This window comes from Balaenoptera physalus (assembly GCF_965194825.1).
Source record: "Balaenoptera physalus genome assembly, chromosome: 5".
Classification (NCBI taxonomy): domain Eukaryota; kingdom Metazoa; phylum Chordata; class Mammalia; order Artiodactyla; family Balaenopteridae; genus Balaenoptera; species Balaenoptera physalus.
Window position 1 is genome coordinate 123,508,661 of NC_138884.1, and position 20,760 is coordinate 123,529,420.

General features: G+C 41.0%; 1 protein-coding gene across 8 annotated transcripts in view; it reads left to right on the plus strand.

Annotated features, from left to right (window-relative positions):
* Positions 1–20,760, plus strand: part of ANK2 (ankyrin 2) — a 689,779-nt gene that overhangs the window by 331,965 nt on the left and 337,054 nt on the right. For 2 of the 8 annotated variants that reach the window (XM_082462697.1, XM_082462713.1), the window contains exon 1: positions 11,035–11,198. The exons of 2 other annotated variants lie outside the window; for them this stretch is intronic. In XM_082462697.1, the coding sequence (XP_082318823.1) occupies positions 11,115–11,198 (84 nt within the window). In that variant the 5' untranslated portion in view covers positions 11,035–11,114. Of the gene's footprint in view, positions 1–11,034; positions 11,199–20,760 lie in introns of those variants that run through there. 4 more of the 8 variants (XM_082462715.1, XM_082462707.1, XM_082462719.1 and 1 more) reach the window with 4 other exon arrangements.

The following is a 20,760-nucleotide window of genomic DNA, read 5'->3' on the forward strand; positions in this document are numbered from 1 at the left end:
CCTCCTGAATCTGGATTGGCCCTGTGACTGCCTTGACCAATACAATATGGCAACGCCCTTAACTGGTCCGGCACTTTCCAAGTCCTGCCTCTTAGAAGCAGCTATCGTGGAAGAATACAACCACCTTGAGACCACCATACAGTGAGAAGCCTCAGCCATGTGGAGAGATCCTGGAACTTGAGATGCCACACGGATAGAGAGAGAAGCCAATCAGCACCAGATATATGAGTGAGGACGCCATTGTGGAAGTGGAGCCTCCAGCCCCAGCTGCCTCGTTTGTCACCACATGAATATGAATGAATCAGTCAGCTGAGCCCTTCCAGAATCCCAGGCCCACAAGTTTGTGAGCAAAATAAAATGATTGTTTTAAACCACTAGTTTATGAGGTAGTTTGCAACGGCAATACATATTTAGTCTGGACTGGATGGTAGTTAGAAGTCAGAGAGCACTAATAGATAATAAACTCTTCACTTTGACCATATTTTTCTAAATGGGAGGAATAAAAAAATAAATAAATAGATAAATAAATGGGAGGAATAGTAGTGGTCATTTATTAATAACTCATTCTCAGGAGTGATAAGATAGCAAACGGGCTTCAGTTGTCATCTTTTTTATTATAGCCATTTGTTTAAAGGCTCTTTGGAGCTTTAATGTTCATATTATCACTACTGTTTTTTTTTTAATCATTCTTGAGAGTCTTTGGCAAAGAGTTAACACTGTGGAAAAACAATTGATTCTCCTTTGCCTTCTCCTACTATGATTCTGTTATAGTAAACCCTGGTCTAAACCTGGGATGTTTTGCAACATTAAGAAACATATTATTTTGTCTTGTTCTGTTCCCTACTTCTAATGCCTGAAACATTTCTGCCTGGTGTATAATGAATCATATAATTTTTTTCACCCTTTCTGTGAGTAACGAGCCATCACTGGGCCTGTGTGTTTGCTGAGAAGGGAGGGCTTCTTGAAGTTCATTTTAGTAGAGAGACACCCCACTGGAAGACATCAAGACTAGATTAGGAATGAGAAAACTTGGAATTTAATTCAAAGTGCTACTAACTGTAGGTACAGCATTGGGTAAGTAGCATAACCAAGTTGGGCTCCAATTTTCTTACTTGTTAAAAGTGAGGAGCTGGATACAGTCGTCTCTAAGTTGCCTTCTAACATTGTGATTCTTTGTGGTTTTGTCACTTCTGTTACCACCATGGTTATGCATCTTTCAAAATATGATTTATGTTTATATGAGACTTAAGCCTCTGGATTATTTTTATGTTGGGTATTTATCAATGGACACATACTTTCTCTTCATAGTTAAAAGAGAAAAAAAATGCCCTTTCAAGCTGGTTTAAGGTTTAAAATGTTTACAGTAATAAAGTTAAGTTACTTTGAAAAAATATGTCTGTCAAGGACACAGCCTGCCCCAATGTGCCATTCATTTGCATCTGTAAGGAAACTCAATTATAACAGCCATTTTCAAGAACTCACATCACTGGAGACTGAGCAGAGAGACCCTAGAGTAGAGCAAGCAAGTAACAGCACGTCCTAAAAAACTGACCTAGACAGGGACACAGACATGGTGAGCTCAGTCACATTTTGTTATTCTCCCGTCAAATTCTACCTTTGATCTCAAGTATTGTTGCTGATATTGATGTAAAATGAGACTATAATCAATCACTATGCTAATTTTAATAAGTGGGTGCCTCAGGTGAAGTGAGGTGCTAAAGTTGTTTGCCATGGGTTCCAAAAGCTCCTTTTTATGCTGGACATGGTAAGTTTTGCAACCAAATACCTCTTTGGTAAACCTTATATAAGACTGGCTTAAAGGGAAAGAAGTAGGTCCCTAATCAATTGTTGCTGCTGCTTCTTTAAGATCCATCTCAGTGAAACATCTACTGAGCCTGCTGCAGTCCGGGGTTGGGCACATACCATATTTACATGAGAAACAAGGGTCCTTCTTCCCAATCATTCCCTGAGGGGCATGGTTGTTTAGTGGACTAATTTCTCTCTAATTTCTGTTACACCTTATGTAAGAGCTGAGGGTTCCTTAACTTAAAATAAAAATAGATAAGATTTGACATAGGCTTTCTAAGTTCACCCCTGTGAAGATTACCATGGTGTAAAGGCTGCTCAGTGAGGTGGCATGAGTCCTGGATCCTGGTCTTCCTTCTACTACTAACTAGTTATGGAACCTTGGGAAAAATTTCTGATCTTTCTGAGTCTTGTTCTTTCTTTGTTAAATGAAATGGATTTCCAAAATTTTTCTTTGAGGCCTCTTCTCAATATGAGACTTTAATGAAGATGAGGTCTCCTTCTTCTTGCTATTTAGGAAGGATGTCTCCCCACCGCCCTCTTCTTACTTCTCACTTCCTTCCAGAACTTATGAATGTAACACTGTTAACGGTGACAGACCAAACTAATGCATCTGTCCGCTCCACCATCATTATTCTCCCAGACTGCTGATGTGGCCTCTTAAACACAACTAACTCTTCACATTCATTCTCTGTTCAGGTCCCATTGAATAGCTCTTTATAAAGAATGTTCTTAAAAAAACATATCTTATCATCTTAACTTCTCTCCTTAAGTCATTAAAACGACTTCACATGACTTTGCAGTCTGAATCCCAAATCCTTAACATGGCTTACTGGACTCTTTATGCTTCAGTCCCTACCTATACTTCTGGCCTCTTCTCATGACACCCTCTTCTTTGCTTTGCTGTGGCCTAGAATGTCCCACAGAAGACTGAAGGGCTGGCTCTGTGAAGATGACTACTTTGTTTGAGTTTAAATTTGCTGCAATAAGCACAAAGGATATACTTTTGCCAAAGGACACCTGGTGACATCAGGCTGAGGGATGTTCCTGGGTGTGGCTTCTTAAGTCTTCCCAGTTCTTCATAGGAGATGCACTCAGTTTCGTGATCATGGAGTCTTTCCAATTCAGGGTGAGGACTGGCTTTTTCTGTCTCCAAATGTGTTCCTCGAAACTCCAGAATAAGTATGTTACATGGTTGCAAAATCTGCTTTTTTCTGGCCATCTCCACCTGGTTTTAACATCCTAGTTCTGAGTACATATTCTTTATAAGCTAACAGGGTCATCTTGCTACACGATTCACATAATAATGCACACGATTCATATAATAATGTTTAGGTAGCACACTTGGATACCTACATGGGGCAATAACCAGTCTATAGACAGGCACACTCGTTGAAACGTTAAGGCCTAGGATGAAGTCATTACTGCAGGCCTGACGAGGAGCTACCCCATACAACCATGGGGGCCTTGTCTCAGTTCTGCCAATTCCGTGTTCCTCCCCACCAGAGGGCATTCATCTGTGCTGTTGATTCTGCTTGAATCATTCTTCCCAAATCTCACCTTATACTTCCCTTTCCACTTAGATAATTCCTAGTCATCATTCAAGTCTTCTCAATATTCAAGTCACTTCCTCTCAGAAACTCGCTCTATTCTTTCAGACTACGTTGGATGTCCCTTTTTTATGCTTTCATAAAAGCTTAAAAATCATCCTCCTAAGAGAACAGGACCCTTAAAATCCCCTATAGAGTTATTATGCTTCTAGTTCAATGACCGTCACCATTTTTATACTGTAAACTCCTTAAAGGCAAAGATTATTTAATTCATGCTAAAGCCCCTAAAGCAAAGATTATTTAATTCATGCTAAAGCTCCTAAAGCAGGGAGCCTGGCATATAGCAGTCTGTCATCCAACAGAATATCTGTTACATGAAATAGATGAATGATGTTAGAGGAGTACATAGGTGAGAAGGAGGAGAGGATCACAGGGAAGGAGAGGAAGTACTTTCTGCTGATGCTGATGGTGACACAGCAAAGAACTGGGAGGGAAAAATGAAGAAGGCTTCTTGCCTGGCCCTTGAGCCTGACTTTAGCTTCCAAGGAGGTGTAACTGTTAAATAGACTCCCTCCAGGTCTCCTAAGGAAGATAAACGGTATGGAATAAGACTTGTGCAGAACTCCTGGCAATTCAGAAAAAGCACCAGAGGAGAGCAGTTCTGAGTTCAGCACTATGTACATTCCAACCATTGTAAACGTTGAGAAACTAATTTTTTCATTTGTTTGCTATCTTTCCTTCATTTTCTCCCCATTGATAACAAAAATATTAAAAAAAAAAAAACAAAGAAACGTCCTTAGAGAACCTCGAGAAGGCTTTGTATTTGCTTATATGATAGACTTGCATTCTATGTGTTCATACTCAGTGGGGCAGAGAAGGGAGACTACTATGGTCAGAAGCAATGACTTCTGGAAATAGGAAAAGAAGCAAAGGATTTATCCAGGAAGAGAGACAGGATGAAGAGGAAAGTGGACAAAAGCTGTTCTGAGATTCTGATCCCATAGACCTGTCAGGCATCGCTTTCCCCTACCCACCACTAATCAACAATGTTGCTCACCTCTGATTCCTTGTGTTCCTCCTTTTTCTTTTTGTTCTTTAAATGAGACTAGCACCTTTGCACCAGGACATAAGATCCACTTCCAATGGCTAAAAGCTCTGATGCACTGTGAGTGTCATTCATGTAACAGGCAACCTAAAATAGAAGTGTGACTACATATTCCCTGGAAAACATGAGTAGATATGATTAGTTACCACAGGCTAACTGTTGTAACAAACAACACCATAGCCACAAAGCACTCATGAGAAGAAGTTACTCAGTTTAATGAGGGTCAGTTGAGGAGGGAGCGGGAAGAAGAGGGTCCCTGCTCCACACAGTGATTCAGGGATTCAGGCTTTTTTGGACCTGTTGCTCTTCCACCTTCCAGGTTATATCTTCCTCTGTATTCAGCCACTAGATGGGAAAAACAGGTAAGATTGCTCATGGGGGGACTTCCCTGGTGATCCAGTGGTTAAGACTTTGTGCTTCCACTGCAGGGACATGGGTTTGATCCCTGGTTGGGGAACTAGGATCCTGCATGCCACTTGGCATGGCCACCAAAAAAAAAAAAAAAAAAAAAGCTTGCTCATGGGAAGGTTGTATTAGCTAGGCCTGAGAGAGGCATACACTTCCACCCACATTCTACAGGCCAGTGTAATAGGGGCGGAGCAGGTGCACAGCCGTTAGTGTGAGAGCCTGAGCGCGTGAGTTAGTCCCGCTCCGCCAGCAGTCAGCCTGGCAGTGGCCCTTGCAGCAGAGAGCACGGTGAGAGCTGGATTGCGGCCTTCTCCCTGGGGCCCTCCAGGCCCTCTGGCCTCAGGGCCGGCGGGTGAGCTGAGGGGCCCTGGGACAGGCTGAGGGCTGTGTCCCGCAGCGCTCCAGGGCCCTGGCCGTGGCGTCCGCTGGCTGGGTCCAGGCCTTGAAGCAGTGGCGAACCCCTCCCCCTCCCCGACCCCCGCGACTGAATGGTGGCTCCAGTCTCCGTGGGTCGCAGTCCTCGGGGGCCTCAGCAATGGGAGTATATGAACACTGCCATTAAGGTAACAGCCTCAACCAGCCTGAGTCTCTCTGTTCAAGTTTCAAAAACTGGTCCAGTTTAGGTCAGTTGTCTACCGCGAGGAGGTGGCCCGAGGTCGGGGTTACATTGTAAGGACACTGCACATCTTTAGTTCAGGTCCACCTCTGTGGTTGGGGCTCTTCTCAAAGAGGGCCGTTGTCGTGAGCTGGGGATTCACCTGATGGGTATTTGCTGCAACACGTATTCCTATCGATCCCATATAAATGATTCTCTCCCGTTTAGATGAAAAGCCTGAGGGCTGGCTGGGTCCTGGGTGCCTGGCTCGCTCAGTGAGGATGGCTGGGCAGGGTCTGGGGACCTGGCCCTGAGGGCGCTGCCAGCTGAGATCTGCCTCCTCAGCCGGACCTGGGCAGTGCTGGGAGGACCCAGATGGGGTGCTGGATGAACGTTCTCAGGCAGGGTAACCGCCCGCCCAGGGACCCCCTGCTCTTAGCCAGGGCCTGGACCTCAGAGGGCGAAAGTTGAGCCTTGGGACCTTGCGCTTTCTGGTCAGACCAGAGAATAACATTTGTTTTGGTGGAGGTTAACAGAACATCATGACCTGACCGAGAACAAAGGCTCATGAAAACAAAAAAAAGAGAGAGAAGGAAGGATCTGACCCCAAGAAGTATGCAACAACTAACCATGCCCCTCCCTCAGCTTTCCTACAAAAGGGCTTTGCCGAAAGCTTTCAGGGAGTTTGGGGTTTTTAAGGCATGAGCCAGCCGTCTCCTCGTCTGGCCCTGCAATAAACCTTTCGCTGCTCTAAACTCCGAAGTTTTGGTATCGGTTGGCCTCACTGTGCATTGGGCACACAGACTTGCGTTCCGTAACACTAGGACTAAGTCATATGGCTGGGTCCAGCTGCAAAGGTGGCTGGAAAATATGGTTGTATTACTTTCCTAGGATTACTTTCCTAGGATTGCCATAACAAAGGGCCACAAACTGGGTGGCTTAAAATAACAGAATTTTATTCTCTCACAGTTTTGGAGGATAGAAGTCTGCAATCAAGGTGTTGTCAGAGCCAGGCTCCTTCTGAAAGTTCTAGAGAAGGATCCTTCCTTACCTCTTCCTAGCTTCTGGTGGTTGTTGGCAATTGGTCTTCTTTGGCTTGCAGCTACATTGCTCCTATTTCTGCCTCAGTCTTCACATGGCCATCTTCCCGCTGGGTGTCTCTGTGCCCAAATTTCCCCCTTTTTATAAGGATACCAGTTATTGGGTTAAGGCTCACCCTAATCCACCCATCCTCATCTTAACATGATTTCATCGCATTCACAGTGCTGGAGGTTAGGACTTAAACACAGACACAATTGCTTACACTTCAGGGGAATTTACCCTGCTCAAATAAATGACAGAAGGAGCAAAGTATCAAGAATGGGTAGGTAAGATAGAAATGAGGTACAGAGTCAGTGGCCTTGGCCCAAAACACTGCTGGGCACGGGACATATCCTGATATGATTTGAACCCAACCATGATACCACTTCCTCCCTCTGATGCCAATCACCAGGGCCAGTCCCACTTTGAGCCCCTCTTGCTGTGCCTGGAGTCATGTCCACTCTTGTCATGTACCCAGCGTTCTCCTCCAGCTCCAGTTGGACAACAAAATGGAACAGCAGGCCTATTAAAATTAATATAATCAGCTCTAAAACGCCATGCCTATAAAAATATGCTTAACATGAAACTAATAAAGGTTTCCTTTTTCTACTCGGGTCACTGTCATCTGACTGTAGTTTCCGCTCTTGGCATTTTCCATCTTACTGCACTTTATTAAATGGCTGCCCTTCATTGAAGCCAGCCATGATTTAATAGAAGAACAGTGACATTAGAATCAGAAGAACATTAGCTCTGTATCTTATTAACCTTATTATCTTGGGAAAGTCACCAAAACTGCTTTTTACCTCAGTTTTTTCACCTGTGCTATGATTGATCTTAACCTTTTTCCATGTGTGGTTGTAAGAATCCCATAAAGTTACTAAATTTGTGTCTGTCATATGCCAGTATTGTTATAAGTGCTTGGGATATATCAGTGAGCAGACAGAGATCTCAGTCTTCATGGATCTTCTATTTTGGAGCTAAAAATTATACAAATTATAAAATGCTTTAAAATGTAACATACTATTATCACTGCTATTTTATCTGCAGCAACTCCAATTTCTCAAGTATCTTTAAAAATCTTATTTGAAATTATGCATAGCTCCTAGAGGTCAGAAAGTACACAAAATAATCTAAGAAATGAAGAAGTTACCCATTAGAAATTTAACCATAAGTATAGACTCATGGTAGATATTTAAAATGTTTCCTTATTGCATTTAATAGTAAACCTTGGGCCCCTATTATATGCCACGCAACGTGTTAGGTTCCACGTGTGATGCAAAGATAGACACTAATCCTGCCCTCAGGGAGCTTAGCGTCCAGTTGGACATGTGCCCACAAAAAACTACACTATGAGGACGGACGGGGAGGAGTGCCCACTAGAGAGGCCCTGAGAAATTGATTGAAAGCTTCAAAAGAGAAACCCCCACATTCACAGTACCATAACATGTTGTTGATGTTCCCTGTACATATAAAATGTACCTTCTAATGCTGTAATGAACATAATACTACTAGCACCTGTTTATCTACGTGCTGAGATTTTTCTTTTACAGTTTGAGGATGGGTGTTGACCTCTGTGGTATGCTGGCCTAGTATGTGTGCAGTACTTTCACTCTGTAAAGAAGGTATACTGTATAAAAGTTTAGAAGAAGCAGCAAGAGGTTATAGCTCATTGTCAAAATCGGAGGCCTGCATCTGAGTGTTTAAGCAGTGTACTATATATTTGGATATTGACAGAGAAGGCACTGTTACAAGAGGCGGTTCAAACATAATCAGAAGTTGCTTGGGGCTTCCCTGGTGGTGCAATGGTTAAGACTCCACACTCCCAATGCAGGGGGCCAGGGTTCGATCCCTGGTCAGGGAACTAGATCCCACATGCATGCTGCAACTAAGAGTTCACATGCCACAACTAAGGAGCCCGCCTGCTGCAACTAAGGAGCCCATGTGCCACAACTAAGGAGCTGGTGCAACCAAAAAAATAAATTAAAAAAAAAAAGTTGCTGATTCATAAAGTAGTGAAATATGAAGCACATCTGTTTGCGATATACACTGCAGAGGTGATGTAAAAGCAATGATTAGGTTCCAAATTGGGCTACCAAACCGATTGATTGAAAAACCCATTCTGGCGTCCCATGAGAATGAAGGGTATTAGTAACATATCTCTCCTACAGATCCAGTTGCTAGAAAAGTTTTCCTTTTCCCTTCTTTTCCCCTTTTGGAGTATCATAGTTTTCCTAATATATTTGACAAGAAGTTCCCATTTTAGGACTTTTGAACTGCTTTTCCCTTTGCTTTGAGGGCAGGATTAGTGTCTATCTTTACATCCCACATGGAACCTAACACGTTGCACGGCATATAATAGGGGCCCAAAGTTTATTTTTAAATGCAATAAGGAAACAATCTTCCTCCAGATAATTGCTTGGCTTGGTCCCTAACTTCATTCAGGTTTCTAGAGAGTGTTCTATCAGTACCTTATCTAAAATAGCATCTGTTCCCCATCACTCTTTGTCCTCCTTTTTTCCGCCATAGCCCTTACCACTATTATTTTTGTTTACTGTCTAGTTTCCCTGTTAGAATATAAGCACCGTGATTGCAAAAAATGTTGCCTGTTTTGTTCACCATTATATCCCTGGTGGTTAGGGCAGTGTGTCCCTAGTGCTTAGTTCCTACCACATGGTAGGTATTCAATAAATATTTATTGAGTAAATTAATCCAGTTTCCAGGCTGAGGGGGCTCCTAAGAAAGGTCAAAAAGGGAGGTACAGTGGGAACAGGTGAGGGAATGAGTGAGGGGCTGGGTGAGGGGATAGCGGAGGAGTGGGACGATATCAGGTGGGATTTTCACGAAGGCTCTGACAACAGTGGGAGTTGGGCTCTTAGAAGCTTCTGTAGAAGTTCCTGTAGGGTTCTGTTTAGGAAAAAAGGGTCCTATTGCTTCTGTCCTGTTTGTGGGATCCAAGGCATCACGGTGGGATGGGTCTGCTCAAGCAGAAGGAGTGTGGAGGGAATGAGAGGCAGCAAGGTGGGGCTGACCCTAGATGAGGAAGTGGCAAGGGTCTCAGGGGAGGTCAGGCAGAGATAAAGAGCAATCCCGACAGCAGTGGGGAGAGAAGGTGAGTTTTTCTTGCTGTGTTTACTGGAAAGATGAGTTCCCAATTTTGGTAGCCGTTTTCCTGTAAGAAACCTTTTTAAGATATACTTCTCTGAGTTGAAAATTACCTATATTTGTAATAATAATAGGATTAACAATAGCAATAACACATTTACATAGGGACCTTCAATTTGCAAAGTGTATTTATATACATTATCTCATTGGTTTAATCCTTACTCTGTTTTCCCATTTAAGTATTCCGTGTGTTAGGCTTTGAGTTTGTTTTCTAGGAATAGGGATGAGTGTTTAGTGTGTGCACGTGTGTATTTGTACAAAACATGTTGGGCTCTGGTTGCGTCCACAATTTAACGTGTTTAAACATACAAACATGGCCACCTCAATCCAATAGGATAAAATTGGGTTTCCTGTTATAAAAACAGGCTCTGATATCTTTTCTTATCAAGAAGAATTCTGGAACTTTATAAGCTCCTGGAGAGCAGGAATTGTGTTTTATTCATCAGTCAATAGAGAGAATTAGGTTAAGAAGATTGAAAAGATCAGTTATAAAATGTTTTAACTCCACAACTTTTTTATATTTGTATTACCCATAGTGTCTTTAATGTGCCACTGCATCATGCTTGGTTCCGGGAAATTCAACAATCTCCCCCAACCCAGACACACACAGGCACACACAGACACACACACACACACCCAAAGCTCAATCTCTGGCTTTAAGAAGCTCTTGGCCTGTCGAAAACAGACAGCTGGGTAAACGTGCAATTGTGAAACAGTGTTACGGGTGCTATGTCAGAAGCTTCAGTGGAAAGGGGAGGCACAGCAGAGGGAGTGGTCCGTTACCTGGGTGCTGGGAGCCTGCTCGCGGGGCTTTAGAACCGAAATCATCCTCGAGCTGAGTTTTGAAAGATTATCGTCAGGAATCAAGTGAATAACATCTTCAAAATGTAACCTTCTTACATTTACCTTAGGATATTAATAGCTAATCCTGTTCCTTGAGTAGCCTCTTTGCCAGCTAAAATGTGCCTCTTCAGGTTCAGAGACATTCAAGGATGTTACAGTTTTCTCATTACGCACTGTATCTGCTCTGTGTTGAAGTACCTGTAGGAAGAAAATTAAGTGCAGGTTTTGTGTGTGGGTTGAGAGCCATTGGAACTGCGGGTGTGTCAGAAACCAACCAGCAGTGTCCCCAAATCATTCGAGTCCCTGGCATTTTTCTTTTCAAGGCTTTCTTCGTTGTAACCGGTCCCTGATGGTAATTGGTTGAATCAGACTGAACAATGCAGTCCGATAAACAGTTGTGGCAGCTGCTGCCATGGCAACGTCACCGTCCTCACCCTCCCAGTGCGCGCCCCTTCCCCACCCCTCCTCCTCCTCCTGCTTTCCTCCAGTAAGTGCATACCCGCTAGTGGTCTGGACAGGCGGCAGGGTTTAATGGCAGCGCTGTTTTCTTTCCAAACTGTTCAAAATGATGAACGAAGATGCAGCTCAGAAAAGTGACAGTGGAGAGAAGTTCAATGGCAGTAGTCAGAGAAGAAAAAGACCCAAAAAGGTAAATTGCTGGAATTAGGGATGTCTGTGTATAGATGTGTGTGTACGTGTGAGTGTGTAATATCAGTGAGGCTGTAGAAACCATGGAGCATTAGGAGTAACTACAGACTATAGCTGTGCAAGCATTGCTTTTTAAAGAGGTAGGTGCAAAACGCTGCTTTCTGAGAATAGGAAAGAGACCTCGGTTCATGATAGATACGTTGACTGGAGCATGGTGAAGTGCACAGAGATAAGGTGTGTTTGGCATGTGGATTATTGAGGACTGTGGCCACTGATGGATGCTTCTGGTATTAACTGGGTACAGAGAGAGTCATTTTATTTTTAGAATGGGTGAGTTTAAAAGGAACTGTTAAGCAAGGTGGATTGTGGAGCAAAAGGAAGATTCGGGGCCAGATGTTTTGGCTCCGTGACGATCTTGAGATGGCTGGACAGCAAATGCCTTTTGGATCCATGCTAAGTGTATTCTTCCGAAGGAGAAAAGACTGATGTGATAGGAGAAATCTGATCCCCAGCATGACATTTCTTTGGTTTGCTTAGCTCCTTTGCAGTTTTTCCAGACATTAATGTGATAGCTCTTTCATTGATTAAGATAAACAGCTAAAGATATTATGGGTTAGGGGGTGTTGGGCACACAAAGCAGTCTGTAGGATTTCCTACCCTGGCATACATTCCCACACCCTTGACTTTCATGGAAACATACCAGTGAGAAAACAGTGGGAAAAGATGTGAAGTATTCAGCCCCACCCAGTGCCAGCACTTCTTTCTTTATGGCCTGACTCCTGGGAAACTGTTGCAGCCGCACAGAGCTCCCTGAGCTCCACCTCTGAAGGAGATGCCTTTTAAATAAAGTCTCCTAAAATCCATTTATTTCCTGAGTCAATAATATGGGCGGGATCTATGATTCTAATGTAAATGGATTCCAAAGCTAGACGGTTTGGGGTTTTGAATGAGCAGATTAAAAAAATAAGTATCGTGAGCAAATGAATATTTTTTATTTTGATAATGTTGAAATTGCATTGTGCTTCAAAGTGGTAGATCTCTGATGTACTAAATGTCTCCTAATCTAAAAAATTTGAAATAATTCAAAAGCTCTGATATTGAAAAGATCATTGGCAAACAAGGGATTAGTATATTTGTACAATGCCGTGTAATTTGATTAAAAAAAGCATGCCCACATATGACAGTTTTTAGATAATAGCATGAAGATAGTGATGCAATCTGATAAACGCAAAAGGATAATTCAGGGCAGGCAGGAACATTGGTAGAATGTCCTTTTGTACTTAAGGATTCTGGATCCCTCAGCCCTCGAGGACATTTTTATAGAGTGTTAGCTAATTGATCAACATTTTTTTAAAAAAGAAAAAACAACTAGAAAAGAGAAAGAGAGCAAGAGATAGGGAAAAAGAAAAAGGGAATTTTTGCTTGAATTCACAATATCATTTCAAAATCCTCTTAATTTCTTTCTGAATTCCCTGTGCTGTATTAGAAACAATATACTCAGAACTATTAAAGGGGTGGAGAATGTATCTCAAGAAGATTTTAAGCTCTGAGTGATGATACTAAATTCACACGACCAAAGCCATCTTAAAGTATTTGAGGGGTTAGAGAAGAAGAAATCATCGTATGTGATAACTGTAATATTTTTAAAGCTCCATTTTCTCAAACATATTTATTTTAGGAATAAATTCTTTTCCAAACTTGCAGTCAAAATGATAGCAATTAATAGCAAGTTTTGAGTGTGTGTGTATGTTTGTGCATACATTAAAAGGCACATACTAAATGAGCTGTTAAAACACAGTGAATTTTGAATGTTAAAAGTAATTTCACCTAAAAAGAACACACACACACACCACACATACACACAGGTAAACATCCTTCAGCTCGGCAAGTCAGACGAAAGTGGGTTTTCACCTTAACTCTATCATTTACTATTGTGTGTTTGGAGCCTATCACTTAATTTCTCTGATCCAGGTCCTCATCTGTAAAATGTGAATAACTGTGTATACCTTTTGGTATTTTGTGAGGATTAGAAATAATGTGTATAAAATTCTTTGAGCAGTATTTAATAAATAGGTGATGACAATAACTTTTAGGTGTTATTGCTCTTCCCTTAGATGGAATTATTTATTGGAATAAACCATGTAGAGGAAAGTCTATTTATAATTTAGAGAGAGGCAGAATATGCTATTGGTACTTTGCAAAGGCTACTAGTCATTTTTCAAAATGTCAAAAGTTATATGCTATAACTGGAAACATTTTGTCTCATACAAATTGTTGAGATTTATATAAATGTACCCCAGGTCTTCAGATTACTGCTTCACATCTTTTGCACAGCAGGCAGTTTAAATTTTCATATTTAGAAACTTCTAAATTGTCCAAGCCAGAAAATACCAGACATCCCCCTCTCTTGCTAACTTTAATAGACCATTAAATGTGCTTTGATGGGGAAATAATAATTGAGAGATACGCATCCCTAATAAGGATGAAATCTGAGAAAAGCAAGAATTGGAGCAAAGTCAATGCCATATCACTTAATTCTATTGTCTGCTTTTCTACTAGAGGTTCACATTGAATCCACTATAGGATTCTTTTTTAAAATTTTATTTATTTATTTATTTATTTATGGCTGCGTTGGGTCTTCATTGCTGCGCGCGGGCTTTCTTTAGTTGCAGAGAGCAGGGGCTACTCTTTGTTGCGGTGCATGGGCTTCTCATTGCGGTGGCTTCTCTTGTTGCAGAGCACGGGCTCTAGGCGCACGGGCTTCAGTAGTTGTGGCACGCGGGCTCAGTAGTTGTGGCTCTTGGGCTCAGTAGTTGTGGCTCTCGGGCTCTAGAGTGCAGGCTCAGTAGTTGTGGCCCAGGGGCTTAGTTGCTCCGTGGCATGTGGGATATTCCCGGACCAGGGCTCGAACCCGTGTCTCCTGCATTGGCAGGTGGATTCTTAACCACTGCGCCACTGGGGAAGCCCCACTACAGGATTCTACATAAGCATCCAAGATTATGTGCCACCAGGCTCACTGTGGCCTGGGTGTTGATCTAGCATGTTGAATCATAATTTTTGGAAACGTGCCTCTTCCTTGAGTAAATATTTAACAGTTGAGCCATAATCCACCTGTTTATTCTACACCTCACAAAAGCAATTCTTCTGAGGGACAGAACTAAAGGGTCCTTTGCCAAAAAAGCCACAATGTGAGAAAATAAGCTCAAGGAGTTTACATTTTGTATTAGAATTTCAGTGAGTATCTGGAAGATAGAAATTCTTTTAGGTTTTCTTAAGAATGTCTGTTCTGGCTTTAGTCACTGAGCTTGTCAGCGCTCTCCCTGCAAAGACCACCAGGAAAACACCTGTCGTTGGATGTACTGGGGTTCCGACTCACTGCAGGGAGGGAGGGTGCACATCACGAGGAACCGCGTTTGAAATGACTCATTAGGTTTGGGCTTTGAATGAGTGATTTGCGGGGAGGGTCCAAGAAAGTGGGGACTCACTCTTGGTTGGGTGCCCTCAGAAAGCAGGAGCAGTTTTATGACTGTGTATCCCAATAAATCTTAGCGCTAGGAGGGCAGACTAAAGCTGTAGTCAGTAAAGAAGTGGCAGTCTCTCAGCAAGAGAGAGGGATGTCTAGAATTTTGTGGCTTGGACAGTGTTCATATTTTGTCTGTGTTTAGACATGATAAGGTGCCATTATTGTCCTGCTCCATCGTGGTCACAGAGTGGCCTGGTCTGATGACGACACCCTGTGAAATGATTTATGTTCAACAGCAAAACACCGGAGGTCAAGCTGATAGTAACAGGCCAGCTCCTGGATGTCAGCGGCTGCTTTTCTCTTTCTCAAGCTTGAACGCAAAGATACTTTTGGAGAGAGAGAGAGATTTATTTATTATTGGTTGCTCGTTAGCGTCCAAGGAAAATAAATCAGATAGTATTGTTGCTAAAATATTCATAGAAACCTTTTTCATCTAATACTTCAAAAAAATAGTTTCCTTAAGGCTCAGTTATTTCACACAAATAAATATTAGCTAGGACACAGATTTGGGACTGATGTTCTAGTGAGGGTTCAGTGGAGAAGAGGATATGGAAACTACTGGAATTCTAACCTGGGATCCTGGACTAAAAGGAAGCATTGGCAACTGTGTGAAATGTATCAGGGTGAGTGTTCAGCCTGTTCTAAATCCCAGCCAACTCTATAAAAATGTCGTATCCCAGACAATATTTTGGCAGATTAGATGAAAAGAATCTAAGACCATATTAGTGGGCAGCACCCCATACTTTCCAATTTTGTATCAATGACATGGCAGTGGATTTGCCCTGGAAGAGGCTGCACGAGCCTTAGATAATTTACATAAATGATAGTGGAAATGCTCAAACATCAATCACTTGTGACAGAGCCATCTGAAACCACTAGGCTTGGTGAGTTCTTCTAAAACAGGTAAATAATTAAATGGCTTAATAACTATTTTCCTCATTTGGTGGAATAACTGTATAAAGATGAAAGTATAAATATGTAGTGTTGTTTTTAACAAAGTAGCAAGATAAAATGGCTTTGTAGGATAACTTATATTCATTTAAGAAGTTTTGACCTGGACCATTATTTGAAAATATTTATGACCTTTGCAAAAATATTTTTGTTTTATATAATTTTATTGCTGTTTACTTGCCACTGCCTAAATGGGGAGATGAAAGTGGTGCCAGATGTGTGACTGAAATGTTGAACCATTGAAATGTGAATGAGAGACATAGTGAAAGGTTTATTTTTACAGCAGCCATGGAAAGCATGGCTTTTTTAGTGGAATCAGGTAGCAGATCCAACATTTGGATGTTCAAGTTGTCTTGCAGTCAAATTAGTTTTGAACTTAGTTGGTGCCTTATCTTGTCCAATCAAGTCTAGAAAGGCTTTAATATATAATTCACCCTGAATAATATCCACATTTCTTCAATCTTCCAAAAACTTATGATTTACCCTTTATTTTACATCAGTTTATAACCCAGAATAGCGTGTGCTGCCTGAAGACAGCAATTCCCCATCACTGAAGGTATTTAAAATGACCATCTGTCAGAGATAACGGAAATTTTTTTATTGGATGGAAAAATCCCTTACAACAGCGGTCCCCAAGATTTTTGGCACCAGGGACCGGTTTTGTGGAAGACAGTTTTTCCACGGATGGGGGTGAGGGTTAGGGTTAAGGTTCCGGCTGTAATGCGAGCGATGGGGAGCCATGGGGAACAGCAGGTAAAGCTTCACTAGCTCGTCCACTGCTCACCTCCTGCTGTGTGGCCTGGTTCCTAAAGGTATCGGTCCGCGGCCCAGGGGTTGGGGACCCCTGCCTTACAACCTAGTATCCTGTGATTTTCTTTCTATGTCTATCTCTCTGTTTCCATCTCTTTTGACCCACCTTCATGATACTGATATTTTTCACTTCTAATTTCATATGTACTTAATAGCTAGAAATTAATCCTAAAATATCCTTTTTTAGAGTAAAGTGCTGTCTGCTGACCACAACTACTAGAATTACCTGGGTTGCCTGCTAAAAGAACAAAATTCTTAGGACCTACTTTAGACCTGCTCAGTCACTTTTGAGGGGTTTTAACTGGCGCCCCACTCTTCTTGATGTGCGCTAGAGTTTAGAACCATTGCTTTAGATAGTGGTCAGCAGTCATGAAGTCGAGTTATTTTAGAAAGAAGAATCTCTGATTTCAATTAGATGTGTTAGATTGCTACTTGGCTCTTACATTTTTGTCTTTTAAGTCTAGATGGCAACAGCAATGATACAAAAGAAGCAAAAGCATTTTTCTCCCATCTTCTTCTAATTCTACATCTAGATCCTAGAATGCTTCACATACACCATCTCATTTAATCTTCAAAATAACTCGCATTGAGTATTATTATCCCAGTTTTGTAGATGAGCAACTGGAGACTCAGAGACTTTATACAGAGAGGGAGGTGGAGAAATGATAGACATTTCTCCCACCAATCAACAAGTAACATATTTTGAACCATTTCTCCCATGGAAACCAGATGCTAAACTATTCTATGCTAAGCTATTCCTGTGTCTCTAGCAAAACTTCTAAGCTATCTATAGTTTCATCTTCTGCCAAGATATCCTCCAGATCTTTTCCCCCATTGTTGCTTCCTATCTTTCATCAGTTGATCATGTTTTTCAAAATGCCCACTCTAATCTCTGGGAATAATATGTAAAGAGGATGTCTTTCCTGGATGTCTATAATATTCTCCCAAGCAGGACTCCTCTTTCTCTTCATTTTGCTTCCATTACATTTTCTGATATGTTGGTGTAGGAGTTTCTTTCAGTTTCTTTCAGATGTTTCTTTGAAAATCCACAAGAAGGAATGGGACAACAAAAGAAGTAAACAGGTATCTTCATGTGGTTTAGGCGTGTTAAATTAAGCTAACATGAAAACTTGATCCTACTTTCACAATATGAGTTCTAATTATTCTCTTGAGGAACTTTGTTAGTATGATATTCCCAGTAATTGCTCTATGGAAGGCTCTTTTTCATATACTCTTTTCTGAAGTGTTTGAGGTTTCTTTTTCCTTCTTGATAAAGTTTCTGAAGAGACAAGTGATTGCATATTGAAATAGAATTAAGATTTTTAATCCGCATTTGTTAGAGCATACTAGATTATAAATGTGTCTACAGTTTTATTTCTTTCCTGCTTGTATTCTGTTCTAATTCCTGTTGGTAGCAGAAACAAAGCCACTGCTTATTTTTATCTCAGTGGACACTGGCAGGGTTCATCACAACAAATAAACTTACCATCTCAATTGCCTTTTACTTTGGAAGGGCAGAGTTGGGATTGCTACCAAATGAGACAATCTTCTGATAGAAAAAAATCTATTTTATATACTCGAGATCAAGTCAGTATGATAGGGTATTTCTTTTCTTTGAAATCCATTAATACTTGCCAACCCTTTAGGAGGGTCAATTTTTTTTTTTTTAATTTTATTTATTTATTTATTTACTTTTGGCTGTGTTGGGTCTTCGTTTCTGTGCGAGGGCTTTCTCTAGTTGCGGCAAGCGGGGGCCACTCTTCATCGCGGTGCGCGGGCCTCTCAGTATCGCGGCCTCTCTTGTTGCGGAGCATAGGCTCCAGATGCGCAGGCTCAGTAGTTGTGGCTCACGGGGCCAGTTGCTCCACGGCATGTGGGATCTTCCCAGACCAGGGCTCGAACCCCTGTCCCCTGCATTGGCAGGCGGATTCTCAACCACTGCACCACCAGGGAAGCCCGGGTCAATTTTTTAAAGCTGGTAGGAGACAGTAAGAACTGTTCTAGTTAATGATACACGTAAATCTAGAGGGTAAGCTTCTACTTAGTTATCAGACCTGGTTTTTATTCATGTTTTTCTGGTAACTCACAGACAACTATCTTCTTCTTTTACCCACTAATTTGTGTTTGTGCTCATTAAGACAAAGACCTTGATTTGTAACATTTGCTTAATGAGCTTCGATTTCTAAGAATCAACTTGTTTGACTCAGTTTAATTTAGATGTTTCTTCCTAACACATAGGAAAGCTCCTTTAATTCAACAACTGGTTTGCTAGGTGTATAGTCCTGCAATAGCTGCTATGGCATTGCTGGACTAAAAGTCAATGATTGATACCCTCACTGAGTTTATAATCTGATTGAGCAGACATTTCTATCAAAAAAATAAGCCATCCAGAGAAATATTATAAATGTTATGTAACACCTATATTATAAGTAATAATTATTATGTTGTACATTGCCAAAAATTAATTCTCAGGAGCCTGGAGAAGGGCAAGAGATCAGTGTGATTTTGTTAAAACATTAAGCCATATGAGTGGGTGAGCAATAGCCCTGAGCCTTGAATTTCAACTAATACTTAAGTATGAAGGAGGGGGATACACAGGCAGTCAGATGGAGCAACCTCAGGCATATAATTACAAGCTACATTAAAGATTAAGAAACTGGTGAGACATTTAATGTAGTTCACTGTTATAAACTTTGTGGGTGAACTCTCTCTGACATGTCCTTATGCTCTGAGCCTTGGTCAGTTCTAGGCTTACATTTTGGAATCCATTTTGTTTGGGGGATTATACTGTGTCCTTCTCTTATAGAATATATCACTAATCACTCATCTGTGAAGGTCTTGCCCCATATTTATTCATGTTTATACATTATTTCTGTAGTCAATAGTAAATTCCAAAAAATAAGCATAGGAACGCTTTTTGAAATTATACAAATAATCAACCTCTGCTTTTACCTTAAGAGTTACTGGTATGGTTAACCCAGGACTGTAATTACCTGGAACACTTACGCAGGAATTTCTAAGACTTTACATATTAGCTGAAAATGGCTTTTCTCATTTGGTTATTATTATATCTGTTGTATGTTAGCCTACTTTGTGTGTTGGCATACTTTTGAGTTTGCTCTGAGTAGCTAGATCCTGTTGTATTTTCAGATCTTTGATGTGAAATGCATGACTTTTCCCTTTTTCCCACTTGCCTGGTCTATCTACAGGTTTCTGCCCTTGGTCTTTGTCCATCTTCACCGGCAGGCAGAGTGACTCATGGCCAATTATTTTACCTCTGGCTGCCTTGGACTTTCTACCCATAAAGTAAGGACAGTTATAGCTGCTTCCACTTCAGAGAACACTTAAGTTTAAAGAGAAAGAAGTAAAGGAGTGTTTTAGAAGTAAAACTATGAAAACAGAAATAAATGTTAGGATCTGTGTGGATTTTGCAAGTTTGAAGAAGTTAAAAATGAAAGGTGGACCATTCTAGACTGTTTCACCAAGTACTAGAAACTGATACATTTTTATAAGTATTTTAATGTAATAATTTACTATAATGCTGATCTTTAGCAACAAATATCTCTATGTGGCAAATTGAGCCAGTTTAGGTGAGGGTGTTCTAACTTCTAAAAAATTATTGAAAACTTTAAAGAAACAAAACTTTATGAGAATTATGTATGAGAAATTTGGTATTTTCTGTGTCAGGATTTCAGTTCTCTTTTCATAAAATGTGTATCCCTAAATATTCCTTTTCCCGGGTGTTCTCAATCTTTGCCCTGATTTGAGACAGTGTGGTGGCAAGACGCCCTCCTCTCTTATTTTGTAGCATTATCTTGTCATCATTGCACAGAGGGTTGGCAGCAAAGCTAAAAACCAATATTCAAAAATGAAAATCAGGAAGGAAAAAAACTAGGACAAGTACAGACACTTTTCATTCAGTAGTTTAGAGATACCATCAGAATTATTAGCACTATCCATGCTATTGGCTTATTAAAATGAGTATGAATATCTACCTTAATTTTCACACACCAATCAAATCTGTGTTAGCCGTGTTTCACCTGCCACAATTGTATAGTATTTTTTGTATAACTGACAGAGTAAATCATTTCAGTGTCCTCTTAAATCAGTCAAATTCAAAAGACGAGATCTACATATGAATTTGGTATGTGTATATTGTTGTCATGAGCTTGTAGTAGTATATTTAATAATTGTCTATGCAACTGAGGCTTAGCATGATTTATCATGTACCATCATCTGTGTAGAAAAGTTGTTCCAAAGCTTATGTTTAAATGGCCAA